This window comes from Chionomys nivalis, chromosome 21 (genome assembly GCF_950005125.1).
Source record: "Chionomys nivalis chromosome 21, mChiNiv1.1, whole genome shotgun sequence".
Taxonomy (NCBI): domain Eukaryota; kingdom Metazoa; phylum Chordata; class Mammalia; order Rodentia; family Cricetidae; genus Chionomys; species Chionomys nivalis.
Genome location: NC_080106.1, coordinates 23,277,518 through 23,304,843, shown reverse-complemented (window position 1 = coordinate 23,304,843; position 27,326 = coordinate 23,277,518). Strand labels below are relative to the sequence as shown.

The following is a 27,326-nucleotide window of genomic DNA, read 5'->3' as shown; positions in this document are numbered from 1 at the left end:
ATGGCCGCGGGAGCCGGGACAGCGGGCCCTGCTTCCGGCCCGGGCGTTGTGCGTGACCCGATGGCGTCACAGCCAAGGAAACGGCCCAGCCGGGAGGGCGGGGAGGGCGCACGGCGATCGGGCACGATGGCGGGAGGAGGCGGGAGCAGCGACAGCGGCGGGCGGGCGGCGGGCCGGCGGGCGTCGCGCAGTGGCGGGCGGGCTCGACGGGGGAGGCACGAGCCGGGGCTGGGAGGCGCGACGGAGCGGGGCGCGGGGGAAACGCGGCTGGAGGAGGCGGTCAACCGCTGGGTGCTCAAGTTCTACTTCCACGAGGCGCTGCGGGCCTTTCGGAGTAGCCGGTACGGGGACTTCAGGCAGATCCGGGACATCATGCAGGGTGAGGGCCGGCCCGGGGCCGCGCGGGGAGGAGGAGGGTCTGTGGGGCACACTTTGGGGTCCGGGGCTCGCGGAGCCAACCATGTCTTCTTTCCCAGCGTTGCTTGTCAGGCCCTTGGGGAAGGAGCATACGGTGTCCCGGTTGCTGCGAGTTATGCAGTGCCTGTCGCGCATTGAAGAAGGGGAAAATTTAGGTATGGCTATTTTTTGTGTTCTTTTCTGGGCTCACTTACGTAGGGTTTTGTTATTTTCAAACTTAACATCCGGAACTGAAAGAATCCGGGTTAAAGTGCACAAGTGTTTCCACCGCAGAGGTCTTTTTCATTCAACGGTGGTTGAATTGTCTAGTTCTAGTTTCTCCAGTTAAGGTTCCTTGGCTGATTTTTATGTGTTTTTTGTTTTCTCCCACCTGTTAATTGCACGCCCATTTTTGTTGCTAAAAGTAAGTTACATCCTTAAGGATATATCCTTACCCTTCCTTCCCATAGTAGAACGTGACCCCCCCCCCCCACACACACACACCAGTTGAACATGGTAGCTGCTTAACAAACTGTCTTCATTGTTGGTCACTTGTATCTGAGAAATGTGCTATTCTGGATTTTAGAGGTAAATGTTTACGTTATAATTAGCTGTGTTGAAAAGTATTGAGATGCCTTGGTTTGAAGCTGGGTGTGGTAGCATAGGAACTAGCAGATCTCCGAGTTCAGGAGTTCCAGGACAACCAAGGCTACACAGAGAAAAACCTTGTCTCGAAAAACAAACAAGAATAGAATAGGTTGATTTGAATTTGGACCATATCACAAGCACATAAGCAAAATAAATGCAAATCGTTTATTTATTTATTTTTCTCAAAATGGGGTTTTCAGTGTTGCCCTGGGCTGTCTTGGAACTTGCTCTGTAGACCAGGCTGGCCTCAAACCCACAGAGATCCACCTGCCTCTGCCTCCTGAGCGCTGGGATTAAAAGCATGCGCCACCACTACCACCTGGCAAATTGCAAGTATTCCTGGGTTTGCATGGCCCTTTTATATTATTATTTAAAACAGGCTCTCTCTACATAGCCCTGTCAATCACACTGTATATACTAGATTGGCCTCTGCCTCCTGAATACTAGAATTAAATGCCTGGTTTGCATGATCTTTTATATAAACAAGGGTCTTGCATGTCTTCATGCTTCCATAGATAACTGTATATACTTTTTGGACGTGTTTGCTGCTCCTTAGGGAGGCGCTTAAAGTGAAAACTGTTGTTTTGTCCTAGACTGCTCCTTTGATATGGAGGCTGAGCTCACACCCCTGGAATCAGCTATCAATGTCCTGGAGATGATTAAAACAGAATTTACACTGACAGAAGCAGTGGTCGAATCCAGTAGGAAACTGGTCAAAAAGGCTGTAAGACACTTTTTTAAATATTTTTTTTCATGTAACAAAGTTGGGAGTTTTTGAGGCTACATTCTAGCAACTTTTCTGTGTTGGTAGAGGGAAGGCAGGGTGGGGGGTAACACTGAGGTTTGGGAAATACTCTTCTCTGGTTTGGTCTTCTGTGGCTTTGGCAGGAGAGACCATTGTACTGGGAATGGGATTGACTTTGAAGACTTATGTTTTGGAAGTTATTGGAGCATTGAGAAGAGGCTCCAAGCATTTCTGGTCCTGAGTTTGGGCACCATTGTCTAGAACAAGCCGGAAATGGCTATTCCCTGCAATCAGACTAGAATCAAAGTCAGCTAGAGAAGAACAGCGCAGATGGTATTCTAGAACATCAAAGTCAGTGACTGTCTAGGGATTTGAGGCTGTCACTTTGTCAGGGTCAGATGGCTTCAGGTAGCACTCTCGAAGCATGGAGGTGGGTTTTTCTCTAGTAGCCAAGGCTGCGGCCACGGAAGCAGATGCATGGATGGGGATGGAAGAACGGCAGCTCCGTATTGCCTTGGTAAAGGAAAGTTAAGGGTAACAGAGGAAAAGAGAACTCCTGAAAAGGATGAGGTCTTAGAGGTGGAGGAGGGAGAAAGCCTTATTTTACAAGGAAGACATTGACCTTGTACAGGGTACTCAAATATCCTGTTTGTAAAAAAGTCTAGTGTGTGTTGGGTACACATATCTGCTCAGTTAAGGACCTGGAGCAGGAACTGCTGGGTAGTTTTGCAAAGAATGCTTGAATAATTATTATTCAGTTCAAGGAAGAATAAGCCCATTATAGATTTTTACTATAGATAAGTCAGGTTTGTGTCAGGAGTAAAATGCAGGAAAGTCCTTAGCGATGGAGGAGAAACCCAAGGGTACATTGAGAACGGCTCAGGTTCTGACGGGAAGAAATGTCACTAGTCCAGAGTTACCCGTTCAGTCCCTTTAGAAACAAGGACCATAAGTTTGTCATCTGGTCTATCTTACCGGGGAGTCTTTGAAGGCATGCATACAATATAATTTTATTACTTAAGCATATGGGTCTCTTCCTTTGTTTTTGTTTATTTGGGGGACTTTGTTTTGAGATAGGGTCTTAGCTATATATAGAGTGGTCTCAGTCTCTGTCTTCTTGCCTCAGCCTCCTGAGTGCTAGGAATATAGGCTTTATTTACCACCACAGCCAGCTAAGTCATAAAGTTTGTGTTTTAAAAATTTGTTTGTAACATCTGTCAGTGAGATCTAAACTCCCTGGGGCTGGAGAGATGGTTCAGTGGTTTCAGTGATTAAGAACCCAAGTTCAGTTCCCACTGCTGGCATAGCAGCTGGTAACTATAGCGCCAGTTCCAGGCCCTCTGGAGCGTCAGGCATCCTGTAGTGCTCAGAGAGTGTGCAGACCACACACCACCCATATACATAGAATGGAATAACGACAGCCCTAGCTGTCCTTGAACTAGCTCCGTAGACCAAGCTGGTCTCAAACTCATATCTGCCTGCCTCTGCTTCTGAGTGTTGGGATTAAAGGCATACGCCACCACCACCAGGTAAATTTTTTTTTTTAAATCTAATCTCAGCCAGGCGCTGGTGGCACACGCCTTTAATCCCAGCACTGGGGAGGCAGAAGCAGGTGGATCTCTATGAGTTCAAGGCCAACCTGGGCTACAAGAGCTAGTTCCACGACAGGCTCCAAAGCTACAGAGAAACTCTGTGTGGGGGGGGATCTAAACTCCTCTAAAGTAGTCAGCCATTTTCTTCTGTCGACTTCCATGTGCTTTTTGACTTACCAGCCTATGTCTTATACTTATTGTATTACTGTGGTTTACAGGGGACAAGGGGGAGGCAGTCTCACTGTGTAGCTCAGGCTGGCCTGGAACTTATTACCCTCTTAGCCTCTTGCCTTTGCCTCCTGGGTGCTGAGATTACAAGCATACACCACCATGCCTGGCTGCCCTCTGGTTTGTTGGTTTGTTTTTTTTCACTAAATTCTTGTTACACCTTTTGAAGTTTGCACACCTTCAGCAGCTACAATTATTGAGCATGTGCTAGCCAAGCACTCTATACTACAGAACTGCATTCCTAGCCCTGACCTTACTATATTTGTTACTTTGATATAACAAATTACTCTAAGACTTAGCAGCTTGAAACAGTGACTAGTAGCCTTGAGTTTCCAAAGGTCTGGAAGCTAGTGGCCTACTGAGTGGTTCCAGCCCAGGATGACCTAAATAAGGTTATAGTCATCAGCTGGAGTTGCTGGTGGTGTGTCTTAGTGGTAGTCTGTGTGTCTGTCTAGCCTGTGAGAGGCCCTGGATTCAATCCTCGACACTGCAAAAATAAATAAACACAATTGCAGTCATTTCAAGACTCAGCTACTGCAGAGATTGATGATACTTACTTGAAATTCCTGTACTCAGGAGGCTAAGGTGGAAGGCTCTTGACTTGCAAGCAGGCCTCAGCTACTAAGATCCCGTCTCAGGTCTGAGAAATCGGCTCAGGACTTGCACTCTAAACCAGCTGTGAGATAGTGTGTGCTTGGGCCCGTTCGGGAGGTCAGGATCACCGAGGGCTGCTTTAGAGCCTTGGTCACAGCTACTTTCATCTCCTGGTTACTAAACAACACTTTCTGGTTTTCTCATTTAGTGTCCTAGAGTCTTTTAATGGTCATCTTATAAAATACTATGGGCTGCCTAGATTCATTTAAGCTTTGGAAAGTGTTCTAATAACTTACTATTTTTTGTTTTTGAACGGGATCTCACTGTGTAGCCTTGGCTGACCTAAAACTTGCTATGTAAACCAGGCTGGTCTGGAACTGAGGAGGCCTCCTGCCTCTGCCTCCCAAGCATTGAAATTAAAGACACTCAAAATCATACTGGGCACAATAATTTAAGGCGTATTAAAATAGGGTCTGGCAGTTAAGTATTTGATATGTGAGTGTGAAGATTGGAGTCGAGTCCCCCAATGTAAATGCTGGAAGGGCAGGTGGCACTGTAACCCAGCCTCAGAAGGGGACGATGGAATCTCGAGGACAAACTGGTCTGAGAGCTCTGGGTTTGATTGTGTGACCCTGCCACAGTAAGATGGAAGAAGGATTGTTGGTAATTCAAAGTGAAAAAGTTTAATCAAATAAGTTAGAGCTTCAGTTCATGTTCAGATATTTCTGGAGGTCTCCGAAAGTCTTTCAGAAGACCCGGGAGGCCGGAACTCCTTTTGTAACAACACCCAGACGCTATTTTGAACGTCTGAGTGTGGTGGCTTTTGTAGTGAGGGCCACAGCATGGCGAGTGAAGTGCTGGTGCTTTGGTGAATTACACTAGTAACTGTTTTATTAACTAGTATGTCTATGTGTGTGCATGTGCATTGTAGGGTGATCTGAGCATAACTTCATGAAGAGATTCTCTCATTCCACTTTTACATGGGGTTAGGAATTGAACTAAGGTCTTCAGGCTTATACAGCAAACTTCTTTACCCACTGAGCCAGCCACTTTGATTGCCAAGATCAATGGATTTTAATGTGACTAAGAAGAGTATGAGCCAGGCATGGTAGTGTGTGTATTTAATCCCGGCACTAAGGTGACAGAAGCAAGTGGATCTTCTCTACATGGTGAGACCATGTCTGGGGAGGTGGGGAGAGGTAGATTTGCTTGTTTTGCTTGTTGGACACAGTAGATAAGCGCACTGACTTCTCTTCCAGGGTCTCCTAGTTCTATTCCTAGTATCCACATGGTGCCTGACAGCATGCTGTAAATCCTGTCCCAGGGGAATCTGATGCCCCCCTTCTGGCCTTCTCGGACATTGCATACACTTGGTGCACAGACATCCATACACACAAAAATGGGTTTTTTGAGGGTTATTTTCCTTTCTTTCTTTCTTTTTTTTTTTTTTTTTTTTTTTTTAGTTTTCGAGACAGAGTTTCTCTGTAGCTTTGGAGCCTATCCTGGAACTAGCTCTTGTACACCAGGCTGGCCTTGAACTCACAGAGATCCGCCTGCCTCTGCCTTCCTAGTGCTGGGGTTAGAGGCGTGTGCCACCACCTGGCTCTTTGAGGGTTATTTTCAAGACCAGGTTTCACTATGTAGCCCTGACCATCCTGAAACTTATTTTGTAGACCAGGCTGGCCTCAACTAAGAGATCTTCCTGCTTCTGTTTCCCAAGTGCTGGGATTAAAGGTGTGTGCTAATAAAAAAGGGTTTGTTTTGTTTTGTTTTGTTTTAATGAGAGTTTGCTTGTTAATGTTTGATGTAAGAGCAGGACTAACGAGGGCCTTTAGAAAATCCAGACTGTTTAGGAGACTGGAACAAGTTCAAGGTCAGCTGGTAAATTTAATCAGATCTTATTTTTTAAAAAAAGAGGGAGAGAGTGAAACGGTTCAGCAGGTAAGAGCACTTCCTGCCAAGCCTGAGACCCCAGCCTCACATGGTAGCAGGAGAGAAACAACCAGCACATGTTTTCCTCTGACCTTTGTGTGCACTGTGGACACACAAAATATGTAATGAAGGTATTTTAATAAAAATAACAGTCAGTGGGATAGCTCCGCCATTGCCAGACCCTCGATTCAGTTCCCAGTACTACCACCCAAGAAAGAGTTTGAAGTCAAAGAAGAACAGGAGTTTCTGAGGAGCCTGGTAAACACGTGTCCCTTCACCCTGGGCGGAGGTGGTGCACACCTGTAGTCCCAGAACTCGGGAGGCCAGGCAGCCTACAGACTGAGTTCCACAACAGCCAGGGATACACAATTGAAACCCTGTCTTGGAAAAAAAACAAACCCATTTTTTCCATTGGGTATGAAGCCACACAGACTTCTAATTCCAGCAATCAAAGGGTGGAGGCAGGAGGATTGACATACTGACATGAGTTCAGGGCCAGGCTAGTCCTACATAGTGAGTGTCAGACATAGACTCTGGGGGCATAAAAGGTAGGAAAGAGAAAGTCCTATTATTGGTTTATATTGAGCCACAGTGGTCTCCCCTTCCCCCATTTTTTTGTTGTTTTGTTTCTTCTTTTTTTCTTTTTTTACTATTTATTTTTGGTTTTTCGGCACAGGGTTTCTCTGTGTAGCCCTGGCTACTCTAGAACTGCTTTGTAAACCAGGCTGACCTCCAGGTCACAGAGAGCCACCTGCCTCTGCCTCCCAAGTGCTGGAATTAAAGGTGTGTGCCACCATGCCTGGCAGTTTCTTTGTATGACTGAAAAGGATTAGTTTTTGGGCCAGCAAGATGGCTGAGTGAGCGAGGGTGCTTGTTGCCAAACCTGAGTTCATCCTCAGAGCCCACATAGTGGAAGGAGACAATGTATTCCTGCACATTGTCCTTGAACTTCCACATGTGAGCTAAGGGATGCATGAACACCTGCATTCTAAAATAAGTGTGATTTTAGAAGTTATTTATTGCTTTCTAAATTGATTTGTTGATTGTAAATGTTATGTTTAGGAATGCTGGTATGTTAGATACATTCATAGAACTTTAATTCTTTGTTTTGCTTGCTTTTTCTTTTGACATAGTGTCTGTAGCTGGAATTCTTGGTAATCCTCCTTCCTCAGCCTCCTGAGTGCTGGAATTATAACTGTGAGCCACCATGCTCCACTAGAAACTTAATTTTTTTAAAGGCAATCTACCTGTATAGCTGTCTCTGGCTTAAATTTTACTTTGTAGACAGTCGGTTTTGTTTTTTAAATAATTTACTTATTTTTATTTTATGTTGGTATTTTGCCTACATGTATGTCTATGTGAGGATTTCAGATCTTGGAGTTACAGACAATTGTTAGCTACCATATGGGTGTTGGGAATTGAACCCAGGTCCTCTGGGAGAGCAATCAGTTTTCTTAACTGCTAGCTCTGAAATGTATTTTATTTTTCTGTGTTTGAGTATTTTGCTTGCTTGTGTTCCTATGGACCATGTTCATGCCTGGTACCCACCAAGGTCAGAAGAACATTGAATCCCCTGGACCTGGAGTTACAGCTGTGAGCTGCAATGTAGATGCTGGGAATTGAACCTAGGTCTTCTACAAGAACAAGTATTCTTAACCACTGAGCCAGCTTCTAGCCCTGTGATTTGGTAAAGTTTTAAACAATAAAACTATATTATCTTCTTTTTGTTTTCTTTTGAGATAAAACAAGGCTCTTTGTTGAGCTTGATCCATAGCTAATAAGTAGCTGAAAGATGACCCTTGAACTACTGATCCTCCTGCCTCCACCTTCCAATTGGCTAATACATGTTTTTGTTGTCTTACTATGTGGGGACTGGAAAGATGACTCAGTGGTTATGAACACTTAGAGCTCCTGCAGAGGATCTGGGTTTGGTTCCCCACACCAGTGCTCACACAAATCCACCAATGTCCACATGCATGTAACTAAAAATTACTTTTTTTTTTAAAAATATTTATTTATTTATCATGTATACAATAGTCTGTCTGTGTGTATGCCTGCGGCCAGAAGAGGGCATCAGACCTCATTACAGATGGTTGTGAGCCACCATGTGGTTGCTGGGAATTGAACTCAGGACCTTTGGAAGAACAGGCAATGCTCTTGACCACTGAGCCATCTCTCCAGCCCTAAAAATTACTTTTTTCAATTTACAAGGGACTGGGACTAAAGCTCATTTTTGTAGTCGGTGTAAGCCCTAGGTTCAGTGTCCAGTGCCACCAAAGCAGACAACCCTGCCTGTTCTGAGGAGCCAGTTAGATGACCTGACCAAGCTTATAAATAGCTCCAGAAATTCTGCTTTACTTTAGAACATGGATATGATACGTCTATACAGTTAAGTACTATGGGATCACCTCAGCCTTTTGGCTAAGAACAGGTCACTGTTCTCAACAGTATCTGATACATTCTCCTTTATCCAAGAACATTATGTAAGTGGATTTTTAGAGCTGGGAGATAGCGTAGGAGCTTCCTCTATTCCCTACATGCATCGGCCTGGTATTGTACCTCCAGGAACTATGGACTCCTGTGGGGATATTAAAAGATGTTAGAGAGGATTCGGATAACTGAAACAGTTCCCACTGCTGACGGAATGCTAAGAGGTCCACCTACTCTACCTTAACAGTTTGTTGCTTACCCCATGAAACAGGATTTGCTCTGTGTAGCCTACTCTTGTGTATTTACCTCAGAGTTGAAGAGTTGTTCACATAAAAACCTGTGTTTTTGCATCTCTGTTCATAATGACCAAAAACTGAGCCATCCAAATGTTGTTGCATACATAAATGGATAACTATGCTATATCCTAAACTATACAGCAGTGCTCAGCGGCAAGAAACTGAACTGCTGACAGCCAGCAGCTCGGGTGAACTTGAGGGCACTGTGCTGAGTAAAGGAAATGTCCTTAATACAACTGGTGCTGGAGCTCAGTCTGCTGGTGAATGCCTGTAATCCCAGCTCTTGGGAGGCTGAGGCAGGAGGATTGAGTTTTATGTGATAATACCCTGTCTGAAAAGAGCAAGTCGTGCCCTTTACTCCTGTAATATTGCAAAGATAGAGTAGCAAAAAGAACAGTTTTAAAAAGGGAGTATTGCTTTTATATTTGTGGTTATAGAAGTCTGGGCGTATTAATATTTGTTGATTTATGCCCCAAACAGTTTTGCTGTGTGCAAGTTAAATGCAGTTAAACCTAATAGAACTGATATGGCTTTATAAAAACTAAAAGCTGGGGCTGGAGAGATGGCTCAGCGGTTAAGAGCACTGGCTGCTCTTCCAGAAGTCCTGAGTTCAATTCCCAGCAACCACATGGTGGCTCACAACCATCTGTACTGAGATCTGGCGCCCTCCTCTGGTGTGCGGGCATACATGGAGGCAGAATGTTGTATACATAATAAATAAATAAATCTTAAAAAAAAAAAAACTAAAAGCTGTGTTGTTTTAAGAAAGTTAGTACAATAGTATTTATTCTGAAAATGATGTGTAAGTAAACATGGTCATTTGAAAAGATGGTGCTGTGGAGAACCCCTTCAGCCTTTAAGATACTGGCCTACTTTGGGCACGGTCTCATGCATTATAAATGCACACGAAAGCATGTGTCGGCCTCTTGGCTGCTGGATTCAGTTCCAGTTCCCAGCACATGCAAAAGACTGCGAATCGCTACTCTTTCTGTGAGTTTATACCTAGATAAATAAACTTTTGTTAAACTCCATTCCAGGCTATTGTTGAGCTCTTTTGTACACCAACAGATGGTTAATTTTGCATCTTCCAAGAATTTATAGACATGCCTGCTTGTTCAAAAGCATTTGACACCAGTTTCATCTGCCCTGGGTTGCTGTATTCCTTAGCATGTTAAAAGTCCCCTTTCTTTCACTGTGTGTATGTTCTCTCGGGGTTTCTTTACAGAAACCTATTCCTCTGTGGCTGATAGGAACATCTGGTCCAACCTGACTCTTGATCGTTTTCAAATCTGCCATTGTGGGCGAGCTGTCAGTCTCAGGAATTCCCCGCACACTCTAGCGAGAGTAACTAGCTGGCATTTATGGTGTAAGAGGCTTAGTTCCCATTCCACAGAATTAGCCTCAGCCCTTTTCTAACTAGAACCAGCTGAATGCTGTGGTCAGCACAGCGTTTGTCCATTTTCCCATATTATATCCTCTCTCACCAAGATTGGAATCAATTGTTCTGTGCTCCTGAAATTCTGAGCCTCTGGAATGGAAGGCCTTCTGACTTTCCTTAGGTAGTCCAGCTCAGTTTGGTTAAGTGTCTGTAACCCAAGAGATCCAATTTTGCTCTCCTGGGCATTGAAAACAAGAAAAACTACACTTGTGGTTGTTCTTAGTGCTTGAGCAGTAATGTTGGCTTTTAAGTACAGGAATTTGATGCTTTTCAGCAGAGTGTGTTTTGATATTTTGATATTTGATATTTTAATGACATCTGTCATTACAAAACTTTGAAGTTTTTCTCCCTTTTATAGGCTGTCATTATTTGTATCAAAAACAAAGAATTTGAAAAGGCTTCAAAAATTTTGAAAAAATACATGTCCAAGGACCCTACAACTCAGGTAAATTTGATATATTTTTATTTCTGTGACTTAATCCATCTCACTGCCTTTTGTGGAGCAGTAAGAAAAGGATTCTTTGTAAGACTGTCACTTATCCCAGGTGCGGTAGGACACACCATTAACTCTAGCACTTGGGGAGGCAGATGCGGGCCGATCTTTGCAAGGCCAGCCTGGTCTATATAGTGGGTCCAGGCTAGCTAGAACTAGAGTAGACTTTGTATCCAAAAAAAAATAAAAAAAATAAAAATCACCTAAGTGTTCGCCTTTAAATACCCAACATCTTTTCTCTGATCACAACTTCTGAGGCCTTAGGCAAGAGGATTGCAAGTTTGGGGCCTGCCTTGGGCTATGTAGAGGTGTAAGGTCAGCCTAAGACACAGTGAGACTGCCTTAGAAATGTCCCACATCCTTTTATTTCTAAAGTAACAGACTCTGGCTTCAGTGTCCCAGGCGGGGTTTTCAGACCACTTGTTTTTCCTGTTCTGTCAGTTTTGTGATAGAACATTCAAGTAATCAGTACCAGATACTTAACAAAAAGTATGGCCCTTGTAGCTCTGTCTATATGAATGTTAGCCCTGTGAACTTTGGGGGCTACTTTGGAAAAGACTTAATAACTCCATTTCCTGTTAAAAGTGTGGAAGACATTTTGAACTACAGCCTCAGTTGGGTTCTCTATCCCCAGCTTGTATTATTTTATAAACTTAGTTTTAGGCTGGGGATATTCTTAATGGTAGGGCACTTACCTAATGTGCCAAGTTTGAGCCCTGCCACCAAACATGCTCACAACCACTTTATCCTTTCTGTTGTTGTTTTGAAGCAGAGCCTCTGTGTAGCTGTGGCAGTTGTTGAACTAACTTATGTAGACCTGGCTGGCCTCAAACTAACAGATCTTTGCCTGCCTCTGTCTCCCATGTGATAGGAATAAAGGCCTAGCACGTACCACTATGCACCACCATGCCTAGCAAAAGCCCCTTTATCTTTGAAGAGCTAATGGGTAATAGTACAAAATTCAAAAACAATATTTTAATGGCCTGTTAAATCAGTAAAAGTGTTTGGCAACCTGAGTTTCATCCCCAAGACCCAGCACCTGCAAGTTGTCCTCTGACCGTCATCCTTGTGCTGTTACACAAAGACACATGCCCACAGGCAGTCACACACACGTGAAGATGAAGTGGGGATAATAAAAGTTAAGTGGCAATCCCCTTGTCTTTGCCCTTCACCTACTCTCAGAAGCAGCCTTCTTACCGTTTCAGAGACACTACTGTCTACGGGCAAGTCTTGTCTGTGTACACATGAGCACATTTTCCTCCTCTGTCTGTTGAGGGACACGGCAGGCTCTTCACACTGACACACCGTTCTGAACACTTACCCCCTTTTTTTCCTCTTAATGTAGCAAGGGATTTTCTTTTGCTTTTTTCTCCCTTTTTTTAAAGATTTGTTTAGTGTGTGTGTGTGTGTGAGAGAGAGAGAGAGAGAGAGAGAGAGAGAGAGAGAGAGAGAGAGAGAGAGAGAGAGAGAATGTGTGTGCTCTATCTACATAGATAACTTGACGTCAGAAGAGGGCATTAGAACCCACCATGTGGGTGCTGGGAATTGAACTCAGGACCTCTGGAAGAGCAGCCAGTGCTCTTAACCACTGAGCCATCTCTCCAGCCCATGATTTTTTATTAACATACAATGGAGCTTATTTGTCCCTCTTTGTGACTAGCTGCATAGTAACTCATTCACTGTGGCTGAACCATGATTTCATCAGCCGATCCTCTGAGTTGTCTGACAGTATTGCAGATGTGTTGGTGATATTCTGTCTCAGCTCAGCCCTGATGTTGTCCTGTTCTCTTCCTTTCTCCTGTTGCAAAACGTCAATCTTTCGTGTAGAAGCTAAGAACTGATCTCCTGAACATTATCCGAGAAAAGAACTTGGCCCACCCTGTTATCCAGAACTTTTCCTATGAGACCTTCCAGCAGAAGATGTTGCGTTTCCTGGAGAGCCACCTGGATGACACAGAGCCCTACCTCCTCACGGTGTGCCTTGGCCTCTTCTCTTCCCATAACCATGTTTTGGCATGAAAAGAATGGTGTGACATTGACTGGGTTATATGCACTACCTTTCTTAAGTGCCTGTGAAATCCCTAAGATGAGCTCCTGGCTGTGGCAGACAGAACATACCTGGTTTCTCTCTCCTTTGCATCTTAGACTCTTACGTGTGACTAATCTTGTAGCTGAAGTAGAGCATTCTCTTATAGTCCTGGTTTCCACAGGCAGTGGAATCTGAGCTGAAAGGTAGACGTGGAGTGATGGGAGTTGGTAGATGGGGACGTGAGGTTGGGGGAGGAGAGACTGGAAGTATGATACCATCCAAAGGAACCATAGAGACCAGAAGGTGTCAGATCCCCTGGGACTGGGAGTTACTGATTGTTATTGAGCCACCATGTGGGTGCTGAGAATCAAACTGGGTCCTCTACAAGAGTATCCAGTGCTCTTAAATGCTGAGCTGTTCTCTAGCCTACCCCTGCCCCTTTTGAGATAGGGTCTCACTGTGGTAGCCTGGGAAAGTGTAGACCAGGCTGGCATCACACTGTCGACTTATCTCTGCCTCCTAAGTGCTAGGATTAAAGGTATGGGCCACAGTGCTCCACTGGCCTTATGCAATAATCCTTTAGTTGGACTTGAGATTGCGTGGTGAGGCCCAATCACCAGTCTGTACAGTAAGGCAGAAAGAGCATGAGTTTTGAGGCTAGCCTAGACTACACAGCCAGTCCCTATCCAAAGAACCTAATGGATGGAGATGTAGCTTAATACTAAAACACTTGATCTAGAGTAAAGTTAAGGAACCAGGTTTGGGTTTGGTTTTTTGTATTTTTGGGGTTTTTTTGTTTGTTTGTTTTTAAGATTTATGTATGTCGCCTTTAATCCCAGCACTCGGGAGGCAGAGGCAGACGGATCTCTGTGAGTTCGAGACCAGCCTGGTCTACAAGAGCTAGTTCCAGGACAGGCTCCAAAACCACAGAGAAGCCCTGTCTCGAAAAAAAACCAAAAAAAAAAAAAAAAAAAAGATTTATGTATGTATGTATTATGCATGCAGTGTTCTGTCTGCATGTATGCCTGCAGGCCAGAAAAGGGCACCAAATCTCATTACAGATGGTTGTAAGCCACCACGTGGTTGCTGGGAATTAAACTCAAGAATTTTGGAAGATCAGTCAGTGTTCTTAACAACTGAGTCATCTCTTCAGCCCCCAGGATTTTGATAATATTAAAAATAGCCTGTGATTGGCTGGGGGTGGTGGCGCTCACCTTTAATCCCAGCTTGGGAGACTGAGGCAGTCAGAGTTCGAGGCCAACCTTATCTACAGAGCTAGTTCCAGGACAGGCCCCAAAGCTACAGAGAAACCCTGTCTCGAAAAACAAACAAACACAACAATAGTCTGTCATAATGCAGGTTCTGAGGCCTCTATTAGTGAGGCAGTGAGGGGTCCTGTAAGCCGGTGGACAGGTCTCGGTCACTTGTAAAGGTGGATTTGGCGTAGCTAGCCAGGAAGCGTCTGGGCGCGGAGCTTTGGTCTGGGTGTGTTTCGTTCCTTTTCGTTCTGGGTAACTGAAAAATTCTGCTGTTTATTACATGAGAATAGAACTCATCTCTTAAGGCGCCAAGTCACAGATTACCTGAAATAAATGGAGCAGTCTACACGTAAGAGTAGAGGGGGCAGATGAGTAGAGTTAGGGCAAGAATGACCTGCCTAGGGTTTCCTGTGTAATATTAAGGATTTTCAAATAGTTGTCAATAAGACAAAACATTGGTGGGGATATAGTTAAACATTACATACACAAACTAAAAATCATTCCTATCTGTCAGTTATCCTAAGGTTTGAAAAAACAATTTGAACCAGGCATGGTGGCACACTTGGAAAACAAAGAGAAAAATCACAGTAAGTCCAAGGCAAACCTGGTCTGTCTGTCAAGTTTAGAGCATCCAGAACTGTATACTGAGACCCTGCCTTAAAGGTGGGGGGGGGCTGGAAAAATGGCTCAGTGGTTAAGAGCACGTGACCGCTCTTGCAAAGGACCCAAGTTAGGTCCCAAGCACCTACAAGGTGACAAGGTGGCTCACAACCATGTGCAACTCCAGTTCCAGGCAGTATGATGATGACCTCTTCTGACCTCCATGGGGTGTGGTACATGAGAAAATAAAAAATATTTTTTAAGAAATAGGAGAAGAAATTTAACTTTTATACTTGACTCCTGAAGAGACTTGGAAACCAGGGATTAGATAGGACTGAGGTTGGAAGGTTCAGTCAATGCAAGAGAGTAAGAGAGTTCTCCTTCGTGTACCTTGCCGTCTATGGTAGGTCTGTTGTTGTTTTATGGTAAGGAAGAGAAAGTTGAAAGTTTTCCCACATGATGCCGTGCCCATCTGTGTCCTCTTACCAGTGCCTGGGTTGGATTTGTAAATGGGTTGCTTTGTGTTGTGTATGTTCTTGGTGAAAGACGTAGACACTAAATGAACTTCTGGCTTCCTCTTTTTAATGACACCCTTCCTTTCCCAGATGGCCAAAAAGGCTTTGAAATCCGAATCTGCTGCTTCAAGTGCTGCGAAGGAAGAAAAGCAGCCAGTCCCAGAGGCAGTGGACAAACCACTAAGAGAGCCTTCAAGGTGAGGGTGTCCTTTCGTGATTGTAGGGAAAGCATTTAGCAAGGCCAGTTTCTCTTAGCAGACTTGATAACATCACCAGGTTATTGGCATACCATTGTGAGTGGTGACATACCATTGTGAGTGGTGACATACCATTGTGAGTGGTGACATACCATTGTGAGGACATGGCCTGGGAAAATGAGACTAGCCCTCTGGGGTCTCCGAGAGAAGATCCTGATTGGCACTTCCCCAAAGGTTCTGTTTTTACTTCTCTATCTCACCTATAACTTGTGGATCTCTCTCTCTGTCTCTCTCTCTCTCTCTCTCTCACACACACACACACACACAAATGTGCACACTCCTTTCATTTTATGGAGACAGAGCCTCACTTTGTAGCCCATTTTGTGCAGGAACTCTGTCCTCCTCTGCTTCCCATGTGCTAGGACTGCAGCGTAAGCCACTGAGCCCGACTGGATAGTGAAGCTGGGCATGGTGGCACATAGCTCTTTCTGTTTGTTTGCTTGTTTTTGGTTTTTGGAAACAAAGTTTCTCTATGTCGTCCTGGCTGTCCTGGAACTCATTCTGTAGACCAGGCTGGCCTTGAACTCAGAGATTGCCTGCCTCTGGTGGTTCATAGCTTTAATACCAGCATTTGGGAGACAGAGACAGACATATAGTGAGACCCTGTCTCAAGTGGGGGTGGGGAGGCCTGGTTGGAGAGATGGCTCAGCAGTTAAGAGCACTGGCCACTTTTTTAGAGGTCCTGAGTTCAATTCTTGGCAACCACATGATGGCTCATAACCATGTGTAATGAGATCTGGTGCCCTTTTTTGGCCTGCAGGTATACATGCAGGCAGAAACCTATATACATAGTAAATAAATCAATCTTAAAATAAGAAAAGAAAAAAGACAGTTGGAATCTTAAGTCTGGTGACATAACATGAAAGTCAAAAGTGTAGACTCTTGTGGGGACCTATGTATTCGTACATTTTTATTAACCATATGAGAAAAAGTTTATTTAGCGCTCAGAACTAAAGGTTTGAGGGCCATGTGTGGTGATGTGGTGATAACCTTCTTGCTGGCATGCCATTTGATTGGGGGGGAGGTGCACACGTGCGCTTCTGCCTCCCCGACCTCGAGCACATTGGTAGTTTACTCTTGGGGCTCTACCATGATGGCTTTTTCTAATCCTAGTTACTTGCTGGGGCCCCTTCTTCAAACCAGGAGTTAAATGTCAACACGTGACTCACTGAAACAATATCTGGATCATAGTACCCTGGTTTGAAATACAGAGGCCAAATGGGTCCTAAAATAGACAGTCCCAAACAGGACACTGGAAAGGTGAGGCCAGGTTTCCTGGTTTTGGCAGTTGCTACTTTCTGAGAATATCTAAACATTCCAAAGCTTGAGTTCAGATTTTGTGTGCGAGATGTCCTTTTGTGTGTGTGGTTAGATTGCTCAAGTTTTACAGATTTATTTTTTGTTTTGTTTTGTTTTTGGTTTTTCGAGACAGGGTTTCTCTGTGGTTTTGGAGCCTGTCCTGGAACTAGCTCTTGTAGACCAGGCTGGTCTCGAACTCACAGAGATCCGCCTGCCTCTGCCTCCCAAGTGCTGGGATTAAAGGCGTGCGCCACCACCGCCCGGCTTCAGATTTATTTTTTAATTTTGTGCATGAGCATGTATGGAGAATATGGGTGCCTGTGGAATCCAGGAGAGGACTTTGAAGCTGGGGTTATACACAGCTGATCCTGAGCCACCTGACGTATGTGCTGGTGACTGAATTGGGTCCTCTGTGACTTTTGAACGTTGGTTTTAGAAAACAGCCTTGTATTTGTTAGACAGTTCGCTATACTTATCAGGGAGGTTGGCCTTTTCTGACAGATTTTACTCTAAACTCATTAGCTGTTCCAAAGGATCAATAAAATCTCTGTACTCGTCAGTCTCACTGCTTCCAGATCACACGGCACAGCACTTCCTCCGTAGTCTCAAGCCACTGTTTCTAAGTGTGGGTCTAGACCATTAGTTGCTCCCCAGATGAGAGCTGGATGGGGATTGGCTGTGAGAGTGGAGATCCAGTGAGACTGTAGTGGTGTCAGTTGGTTTCCCAGGTAGATGTGGTTGGCAGGCACTGCTCAGAGCTCTTACATAATGGGAAACATTGTTTTGATCGTACAGGCTGTAAAAGGGTTGATTACAGACAGACTGGAGACCTCTGGAGAGAATTGCATTGGCCTTGACCTCTGTAAGGTTCTCTTGTTTGGAATTTAAAATTGATACAACTTAGATGTATGTTCATTAAGTGAAGGCTTTTATGAACAACAGCTGTTCAGAGAAAGCAGGCCCACCCCACCCATTTTTGTTTTGTTTTGATGGAGAGTCTTAGGTCCTGCTTACTTGTATGTGTTTCCACCCTGGGGAGACTGATTCTGCTGTATGCTTTCTTACAGACAGCCTCGGGAACCTCCAACCACCATCGGAATCAGGACTCTAAAGGCAGCTTTCAAAGCTCTGTCCACTGCACAAGACTCAGAAGCAGCTTTTGCAAAACTGGACCAGAAAGATCTGGTACTTCCTAATCTACCATCCCCGTCATCACCAACCCACAAAAACAAGAGACCCAGGAAAGATGAAAATGAAAACTCAGCTCTCACCGAGGGTGAGGGAGGCTCAGAACTGCAGCCCAAGAACAATCGCATGACAATAAGCAGATTGGTTTTGGAGGAGGACAGCCAGAATTCTGAGCCCAGCCCAGGCCTCCACTCCTCCCCGGAGCCCATGTCCGCATCACCATCCAAGTCCAGAGCGCTCAACCAACCCCATACAGGGGAGAAGAATCCCAAGTATGAAGACCTTCTTTGTAGCAGTTTTGGGGCTGGTTGGCGGTCCTGGTTGGGCCTGGTTTTGCTTCCGTGAATGAAGTTACTTCAGCTAAGTTGCTCTCCACCAAGGCTTGCTCAGACTGCTAGAATGAGACTGGAGTAGGGAGTGACAATGTAGCAGTCCCTGAGTTCCCAAGCCCCACTGTAGGCTACACAGCACGGCCCTAGGGCGTGAGTAGGGAGGGAGGGTTTCTGAGCCTTCTGCCTGTCAATCTAAGTGCTTCAATGACTATTAGTCTATTTGTGAAATTTGTCTGAGTTGGGCCTCATCATACTTGATATTTATGAAAGAATGAATACTTAGTTTTGTACCTTTTTATGGGCGTATGAGACTCAGCAAATTCAGTAAAGATTTCCTAATCTCATGTTCTGCCAGTTGCTGTGGAGCAGTGGTTAGGATATGTTAATTCTATTTTATTCCCACCGTGACTGCCAGCCCAGGTTTTGAGTTTGGCTGCTTTCTGCCCTGCGTGGATCCACCCTGCAGCACTGGTCTGCTCTCTCTCTCTCTGGAACATGCTGTTTGTTTCTCCTGCTGTGCGTTCACTTCCTCTCATTCCACGGTGAACTGTCATTCCTCCATCATTGCCTGTCAGCTTTCCATGTGTTACCTCGCTGACTCTCCAGTGCTATCTCTGTGAGAGGATGTTAGCCCTGTTGTGTAGTTGAGGAAGGCTCAGAAAAGTTAGTAGCTCACCTGACGTCACACAGCTGAAAATAGCGAACCTGGGCTTTCGGGGTCTTAATCTATATGGTGTTGGCACCACAGCTGGGCCCGTACATCAGTTGCCTCTCTTGACACTCTTAGCTCCCCGTGAGCTCTTCTCCGCTGTCCCTGTCTAAGTCGTCCGCCTCGCTGCTCTCCAAGGCCATTGCCATCTCTGTACACTGCTGGGTGCTGTGACTGTTTGGAGAGCCGTGCTCTGACCTGCAATGTGAAGGCCATGGCCTGTGATAACGTGGTTTCCTCCGGACAGAATTGCACTGTATGCGCCACTCTTGCATGCAGAAACGAGTCGCAGGCAGACGTAGTTAATGCAGCTCTACACTCCTCGTCCTCCATTCACTTCTCACAGAAACCCTATGAAATGTAGACACTGCCCCCATGAGCAGCTGAAGAAACAAGAGCATTGCGGATGCGGTAGGATTGGAAATAGGAGTATGTATGACCGTTGCAGAAGTGTCCCGTGCTATAATATGTCCAGGGTCTGAAGTTTGATGGGAACTGCGCAGCAAGAGTTGGTATAATCACCTGCTGCCTGTTTCTGTTAATAAAATGCAATGGAGCGTAGCTACTTCCAGCAGGCTGTGAAGCCAGTAGAGGCGACAGAGATGGCAAACCTAGCGAGCCCAGCACCAGGAAATGTGTGTGGGATGCCCTGTGAACTGGGGGAGAGTTCCTGAGCCTGCTTACACAAGTGTTGGGTGGACCGCATCCTGCACAAGAAGAGGTGTTGAGCTGGCCTTGGAGGAGTAGGAAGGTCGTGGTGCCGTGTGGAAAGGAGTTCTAGACAGTACTGCAGCTCGTGTGGGCACGGGAACCAGATGTTAGTCACTGAGGCTCCGTCACCGAGCAGCAGCAGCGACAGGCCAGCCGGCCAAGTCCTAAGTCCGCAGTCCGTTAGGCAGGCAGCTAGCTCCTCAAACTGCAGGGGGCACATTTAAAGGTTTTGTTTTGGGCTTTTTTGTTGTTGTTTTTTAAGTATAAGTTCCCAGGCCTGTGGGGCACCACTGAGGGCGGGGAGGAAGCTGGAGACAGCTGCAGGTAAGCAGGGAGAGTGTGAGGAAGATAGGACCAGAAGGATCCAGCATAGAAAGGCAGAGTTAGGGGAAACTGCCTGAAAAGCAAGACTGTATGCCTAGGTTTTTCTGTCCCTACAGCACCTTGAACACAGTATTTGCTAGGAGTTTATTAATCAAGTTAAAGGGACTCTTAGAAGGTCTCTGTACAGGATGACACCCCCTAAGTGTATGTAGGCCGCGTATACATTAAAGGTTAAGGTTTCCTTTGGAGAGTGGAAAGGGGACAAAGCTTCCAGGATAAAACCCAGCAGCGCAGGCTGTTTGACAAGTCCTTACTAGACCAGTGCTTATGAAGCTGTGACTTAGTAAGTGAGGAGGAGGAGGATCTAGAAGTGGCCTGGCTTGCCCAGGGTCACAGCACTGACAGCTAGGAAGACTGCTGTCAGTTCCTTCCGCAGTCAGCAGGACCCTACACGTGCTTAGGCCTCAGCAATCCCTCCTGGGCAGGGTGAGAGTTCCAGTAAGACAGGTTACTAGCAAATGATAGCCCACAGGAACCAAGGTTCAAACTCACTGTCAGGACTGGGAAAATAGAAAAAAACAGTAGCCTAGTTCTTAGCTGTCTGTAAACAGTCCACGTTAGAACTGAAGGGTGGCTTGTGGGGCCACTCAGTTTCAAGTAAACTATTCTCAAGATCTAGTCCCAATTAACAGCGTACGTTGTCCTAATATTGGATCGGTACTTGTTAACTACAGAGAGGATTTTGGCGAAACCTTGACTGGTTTGGATGGCCGCAACCTGGCAGATGGGAGCAGAGGCTTTCTGTTTTGCGATCAGTACTTAGAGGTGTCATTGAGAATGGCAGTGTTAGGCTGAGGATGCCGCCTAGTGTGTAGAATGTTTGCCTAGCGTGTGGAAGGCCTTGATTTGGCCCTCAGCACTACATACAGCCTGGTGGCACGTGCCTGTGGTGGCACGTGTGTGGAGCTAGAAGGGTCAGAAGACCAAGGTCCGCTTCAGTGATAGAGCGCATTCAAGGCCAGTCTGGGCAATCCTGTCACAAGGAAAAAAGAAAAGAAAAAGACCCACAAGTTCCTAAGCAGGGAAGGTACTCCTAGGCAGAGGTAAGGAGCAGAGAGAGCCTGGGTAGGGCAGTTGTTCTCAACCTTGAGGGTCAAATGACCCTTTCACAGAGGTCACATATCAGACCCTTACATTTACCGTTGTGAAGTAGCAATGAAGTGTTTATGGTTGAGAGCCTGCACAACAGGAACTGTATTAAAAGATAGAGCGTTAGGAAGGTTGAGGACCACCGCCGCAGGTGTAATGGTGTGGCGGAGCCAAGGTAGGAAATGGCCTGGACTCATATTTCAGGCGGCTTTGAACTTGTGATTTTTCACTAGTCTCCCAAATACTGTTATTACAGGAATGTGCCACAGTGCCCAGTCAGTATGCTTCTGTAATGTTGGCTTTTGGAGGAGAAAAGCCTAGTGTAATACTGATACAAGGTATCTGAGTTTAACTCAGGAACAGGGAGGGTGCCCAAGTCAGTGTAAATGCACTAGAGCATGGCCCTGAAGGAGAGGCAAGACTGCACTTCTCAGTCAGAGAAATGCTGAGACCTTTAAAGGATACCGAATGACTGGGTATGTTGATGCATACCTGTAACCCCAACACTCAGCAGGGAGAGGCAGGAGCCAGCCTGCGTTCACAGTACAGTCCTATCGAAAAACAAAGAATAAGTAGACAAATGAGATTAAAACTCTTTTGAAGGAGATGGCAGCATGGTGCTGCACTTTACCCAGAGCCCAGTTTGAGGCATGGCTCTGCAGCCTGGGAGGTGGTCACGTGGAGATGCCCGGCTGGCCGAGGGAAGGTGACAGTGAACTAGAGCACTGTGTGATGACCCCTGAGAGAACTGAGCTCGTGATGAAGGGAGTGTCTCATGGCTTCTCCTCATTGCTCTCCCCTAGAGTATCCAAAGACAAGTGGAACAGTCCTAACGGGCTTGAAGAAAAGGAAATTTGGGCGGAAGAAGACCAGCTGTTTGATGTTCAGGGTAAGCCCCAGACTGCCCTTGCCCTCTTGGCATGTTTGGTGAAGTGTGATGCCTGTTACTGTCACGTTCATGTTGCGGGTCCCTCTGTCCCCGTGAGACAGCGGCATCGTCAGAAATCAGACTGCATTTGGTTTTACTGCAACAGGCTCTTGCTGTGTTGCCCAAGCTGCTCTTAAATTCAGGATCTTCCTGCCTCTGCCTGCCAGGTTGGGATCACAGGCATGTAACTGCATTTGGCTCCCTGTGTTTCCTTTTCCTCCTTGGTAGGGTGCTGGGGTGAGAAAGGTCTCATGTAGTGCAGTCTGTCTGTAGACCTGTGGAGCAGCTGATGAGCTTCAGAGCGCTGGATTACAGCCATCCGCTATCTCACCCATTTATTTCTCTGTTTATTTTGGAGACAGCATCTCACTATGTAGTCTAGGCTGACCTCAAACTCACAGATCTGTGCACCCGCCTTTGTCTCCTGTATTAAAAAAATTTTGCCGAGTGGTGGTGACGCACGCCTTTAATCCCAGCACTCGGGAGGCAGAGGCAGGCGGATCTCTGTGAGTTCGAGACCAGCCTGGTGTACAAGAGCTAGTTCCAGGACAGGCTCCAAAACCACAGAGAAACCCTGTCTCGAAAAAACAAAAAAAAAAATAAATAAAAATAAAAAAATTTTAGCCAAGGGGCTGGAGAGATGGCTCAGAGGTTAAGAGCATTGCCTGTTCTTCCAAAGGTCCTGAGTTCAATTCCCAGCAACCACATGGTGGCTCACAACCATCTGTAATGAGGTCTGGTGCCCTCTTCTGGCCTTCAGACATACACACAGACAGAATATTGTATACATAATAAATAAATAAATATTTTAAAAAGAAAAATTTAGCCAAGCAGTGGTGGCGCACACCTTTAATCCCAGCACTTGGGAGGCAGAGGCAGGTGGCTCTCTGTGAGTTTGAGGCCAGCCTGGTCTACAGAATGAGTTCCAGGACAGGCTCCAAAGCTACAGAGAAGCCATGTCTCGAAAAACCAAAGAAAAAATAAACCAAAATGTTTACTTCTATTTTACTTCCTTATTTGTGTATGGATGGGGAGGTAGCATGTATGCATGTAGAAGTCAAGACAGTTTGCAGGGTCTGTTCTCTCCTACCCTGTGAGGTCTAGATAACAGAGTCAGGTCATCAGACTTGGCAGCATGTGCCTTTAATGGAGCCATCTCCCTAGCTCTGTATTTCTTAAAATGAAAGGCTCTCTTTGTTGTGTATGCTGAGCATACATGTATAGGATAGGAAATTTTACTTTCTGTAAGCACATCTAAAGCTCTTAGTATTGGTATTAGAATCTTTCCCACTACATATTTTGTATTCTAATAGAAATAGAGAAATGCACCGGGCAGTGGTGGCTCACATCCTTAATCCTGGCACTGAGGAGCCAGAGACAGGTGGATCTCTGAGTTTGAGGCCAGCCTGGTCTACAGAGTGATCCAGGACTGCCAGGGACTGCATAGAAAAACCCTGTCTCAAAAAAAAAAAAACAAACTCAAACAGAATTTATTGGAAATTTGTCAAACTCTTCTTTGTGCAGGTTCTCAGAGCCTGACGTGACTGCAAATAAAAAACAGGAAATTATTCTTTAATGATGCTCTTTTAATTCTCAACATTAGTGAAATTTATTTTGTTCTGCTTTTGCCATTCTGGGGATCAAGTTCCGTCTTATTCAAGCTAGGCAGTCACTCTACTGCTGACCTGCCTTCCCAGCCTTCAGTGCTTGTGAAATTTTAATCAAGTTTTCCATTTGGGGATGTTTTATGTTTTCTTCTAAACTAAATATGCTCTCATGTTTTCCAACAGCACCAAATGAAGAAAAGTCAGTCAGTTTAGCAAGAAAGCAGGTAATTAAGAACTTGTTCAAACTTTGTGTGTGTGGATGTTTTGCCTACATGTAAGAGTTTATTATTAATTGTACATGTGTGGGCTTGTGCATGTGACTGCAGTGCCTGTGGAATCTAGAGGAGGGTGTCAGATCCCCAGAGCTGGAGTTAGCAGATGCTCGCGAGCCACTTGGTAATGGTGCTGGAAACCAAAGTTGGTTATCTGTGTGTGTGTGGGGGGGGGGTGTGCAGAGGCCAGAGAGGGCATTGGATCACCAGGAACTGGAGTTATAGGTGGTTGTGAGCTACGATGTGGGTGCTGGAAATGGAACCAGGTCTCCATCCAAGGACATCCAGGGGCTGGAAAGATGGCTCAGAGGTTAAGAGCACTGGCTGCTCTTCCAGAGGTCCTGAGTTCAATTCCCAGCAACCACATGGTGGCTCACTACCATCTATAAGATCTGGTGCCCTCTTCTGGCAGGCAGGCATACATGCAGACAGAACACTGTATACATAATAAATAAATATTAAAAAAAATACCCCTAAGACAGTTCAAACAGTGGGTTTTGTTGTGCTTAGCAAACACTGTACCCCTGAGCTGCATCACAGATGCTTTCTTTTTCTTTTTTCTTTTCTTTTTTTTTTTTTTTTTTTTGGATTTTCAAGACAGGGTTGAAAAACCATAGCTTTTTGGTTCCTGTCCTGGAACTAGCTCTTGTAGACCAGGCTGGCCTCGAACTCACAGAGATCCGCCTGCCTCTGCCTCCCGAGTGCTGGGATTAAAGGCGTGCACCACCACCGCCCAGCTTTCTTTTTCTTTTTTTTAAGATTTTATTATGTATACAGTGTTCTGCCTGCAGAACCAGAAGAGGCCAGAAGAAGGCATCAGATCTCATTACAGATGGTTATGAGCCACCATGTGGTTGCTGGGAATTGAACTCAGGACCTCTGTCTGGTAGAGCAGCCAGTGCCCTTAACCACTGAGCCATCTCTCCAGCCCTTTTACTTCTTAGTTTTAAGTTCCAATGTTTCAGGGTGTTTGTTTTTTTAGCGTTTTGAGGGTTTTTTTGTTTGTTTCTTCAGTGTGTTTTTTGCCTTCATGTGTGTCCAGTGGCCCAGGAAGCCAGAAGAGAAATCTGATTCCCTGAAATTGGAGTTTACAGATGGTTGTGATCTGCCATACGAGTGCAGGAGCCCAAACCAGGGTCTTCTGTGAGAGCAGCAAGTAGTCATGACCACTGAGCCTCTCCGCCGCTCACAGCAGTGATTATCAATAAAGGGTGGCGTGTCAGTATTAGAACATGGGTGGCTTCTAGCTGTTTAGACCACGTGTTTGTTTGTTTTTGTTTTTAGACAGTGTCTGTCTCTGTAGCTCTGGCTGTCCTTGCAACAGAAATCCTCCTGCCCCTGCCTCCCAAATGCTGCGATTAAAGGCGTGCGCCACCGTCACCTGGATTATACTGTTACACTTGCTGTTGGGTTCATGCTTAGGTTGGGTACTGACGATTACCTCGTCAGTGCATTGGAAAAGAGGTAAGTGGCAGCAGGTTTTGACGGGTCTGGTGGTTTTCTTCTGCAGAAGTGGACCGTGGAAGAGAGCGAGTGGGTGAAGGCCGGAGTGCAGAAGTACGGGGAAGGAAACTGGGCTGCCATCTCTAAAAACTACCCCTTTATCAACCGAACAGCTGTGATGATTAAAGACCGCTGGAGGACCATGAAGAAACTTGGCATGAACTGAAAAAGGCTCTCGTTTCCACAGGATGCTCAAGAGTGTGGTTCTGAACCATAGTCGCTGATGCTCTGATGTCTCTTTCAGAAGATGGACTGAGAGGAGACGTGCAGGCGGCCTTTCTGTCCAGGCAGGCCTCACGTATACTCCATCACTGTTGTCGGAGATCATGGAGCTGAGAAGCAAAGCCAGGTCTGCCCCATGTCTGCAGCAGAGGCCGCAGGCACACAGCTTAGACAGTGCCAGAACCTCATTAGCGTTTCCCTTTAGTGGTTTGCTTCAACTTGAATCCCCAGTCATCCATAGAACCTTCTCCTAAGAAATGATGGAATCCATTGTGAGTACTTACGATCCCTGATCTGTTAAATCCAGCAATGTGAGCATTATCTGGAATGAACTTCATCCTCGGTGAGTTCTGACCGCCTGACTCAAGAAGAAAGGCACTCTGTGCTGAGCCCCGATGAGAGATGTTCAGTTCTTGTGGAATCTGAGTCCTTGTAAAGAACCATTTAGCCACTTTGTCAGCCGTGGACCTGACTGCCTGGGCACTCGCTGTTACCGTGTGCTGGGCTACGTGGCAGGTGTGTCCTGCGCTTTTCTCATGTGGTTGAACAGTGTGGTTTTTGATAAAATGGTGATTGTAGATAAGCTTAGCTCCCCTCCCTACCCCATCCTCCCCCTTCTCGGAGCCCTTTATTATGCTGGACTTACAAAGCTTCAAATTCAGTCCTGGTTGAATCAATGCCTAGCTCACCCTCTGAATGGTTGCTCCCACCCACACTCCCTAGTCGTGCTATGTTTGTGTCTTGCACCGGAGTCCGACATGCCCTTCTCCCTTTGTACAGTGCTGTGCTTGCTGTCTCTCAGACACCCTTGAAAACTGTCTTTTTAGCAAAACAAAAAACAAAAAAAATTCAGTAAAGTGTTTTCTGTAATCTTTTTTTAAATATGAGAATGAACTGTTCCTACTTGTAGCATTCTCCATTAAAGTCTTGCTGCTCTCAAGTTTCCATTGCTGGCTGATTGCAGTGCAGCGTGTATTCACATGGGGGGGGCGGATGTTGACAAGCTGCTGTATGTGTTGTTGAGCTGCTGTGAAGCCACTTTGCGGCCTTGGATGCCATGTCACCATGCTGTGAACGTGTCTTCTCAATTTTTCCCTTTCCCAAGCACTACTTTAGGGACTAAACCATCCCTACTTCCTGTCTTCTGAGTGAATGCTAAGCAAGTTTAAAGGTGTATGGAAGTTTCCATTTCGTCTTTAGCTTAATTGAAGCGTGGAAAGTACAGGTTTAGAACTTGTCGCTATGTGTGCATTGATACTCCTGCCCTCTTACCAGCCAACACAAGAAGCCACAGTGAGACCCAGAGCTGCTCAGCAAGGTGCTTTGTAGTTGTAGTTAGTTGTGACCTCTCTCCACCTCTGATTTCTTGCCCTCAGATCCCATCCTTAGAAAGCTGTTTCCAGGGAGTAGGGTGAGACTGATGGATTAAAGATACAGAATACCCTGGCTAGCATTTGTCACGTGTCCACAGGACTTCACTGTTTCTACAGGGCTCCTAAAATAACTGCTTTGCTTTCTATAGAACTGTAAATTTTTCTATGAATACTGCTTGTAACATAAGTTATGTTAAGATTGTGCTGGCAGGTCAGGCGGTGGTGGCACACACTCTTAATTCCAGCACTCAGGAGGC

General features: G+C 45.6%; 1 protein-coding gene and 1 pseudogene across 2 annotated transcripts; both read left to right on the top strand.

Moving 5' to 3' along the window:
- Positions 1 to 26,734, top strand: Terf2 (telomeric repeat binding factor 2). 2 transcript variants are annotated; one of them, XM_057754259.1, is made up of 10 exons: positions 1 to 379; positions 477 to 572; positions 1,638 to 1,768; positions 10,658 to 10,744; positions 12,620 to 12,766; positions 15,286 to 15,392; positions 17,819 to 18,211; positions 21,968 to 22,053; positions 23,883 to 23,923; positions 25,482 to 26,734. In XM_057754259.1, the coding sequence occupies exons 1-10, from the start codon at positions 1 to 3 to the stop codon at positions 25,638 to 25,640; spliced, it is 1,626 nt and encodes a 541-aa protein (XP_057610242.1). In that variant the 3' UTR covers positions 25,641 to 26,734. The 2 variants fall into 2 exon arrangements, with proteins under 2 accessions (XP_057610242.1, XP_057610243.1); XM_057754260.1 differs by having other exon boundaries at positions 212 to 341.
- LOC130864203 (U2 spliceosomal RNA) lies at positions 8,539 to 8,716 on the top strand (annotated as a pseudogene).
- Positions 26,735 to 27,326: the final 592 nt, after the last annotated feature.

Excerpts from the sequence above, each read along its gene's own strand:
- Terf2 (XM_057754259.1), top strand. The coding sequence starts at position 1 with ATGGCCGCGGGAGCCGGGACAGCGGGCCCTGCTTCCGGCCCGGGCGTT. Across the intron at positions 15,393-17,818 it reads CCACTAAGAGAGCCTTCAAG|ACAGCCTCGGGAACCTCCAA; the intron begins GTGAGGGTGTCC and ends GCTTTCTTACAG. Across the intron at positions 22,054-23,882 it reads CCAGCTGTTTGATGTTCAGG|CACCAAATGAAGAAAAGTCA; the intron begins GTAAGCCCCAGA and ends GTTTTCCAACAG.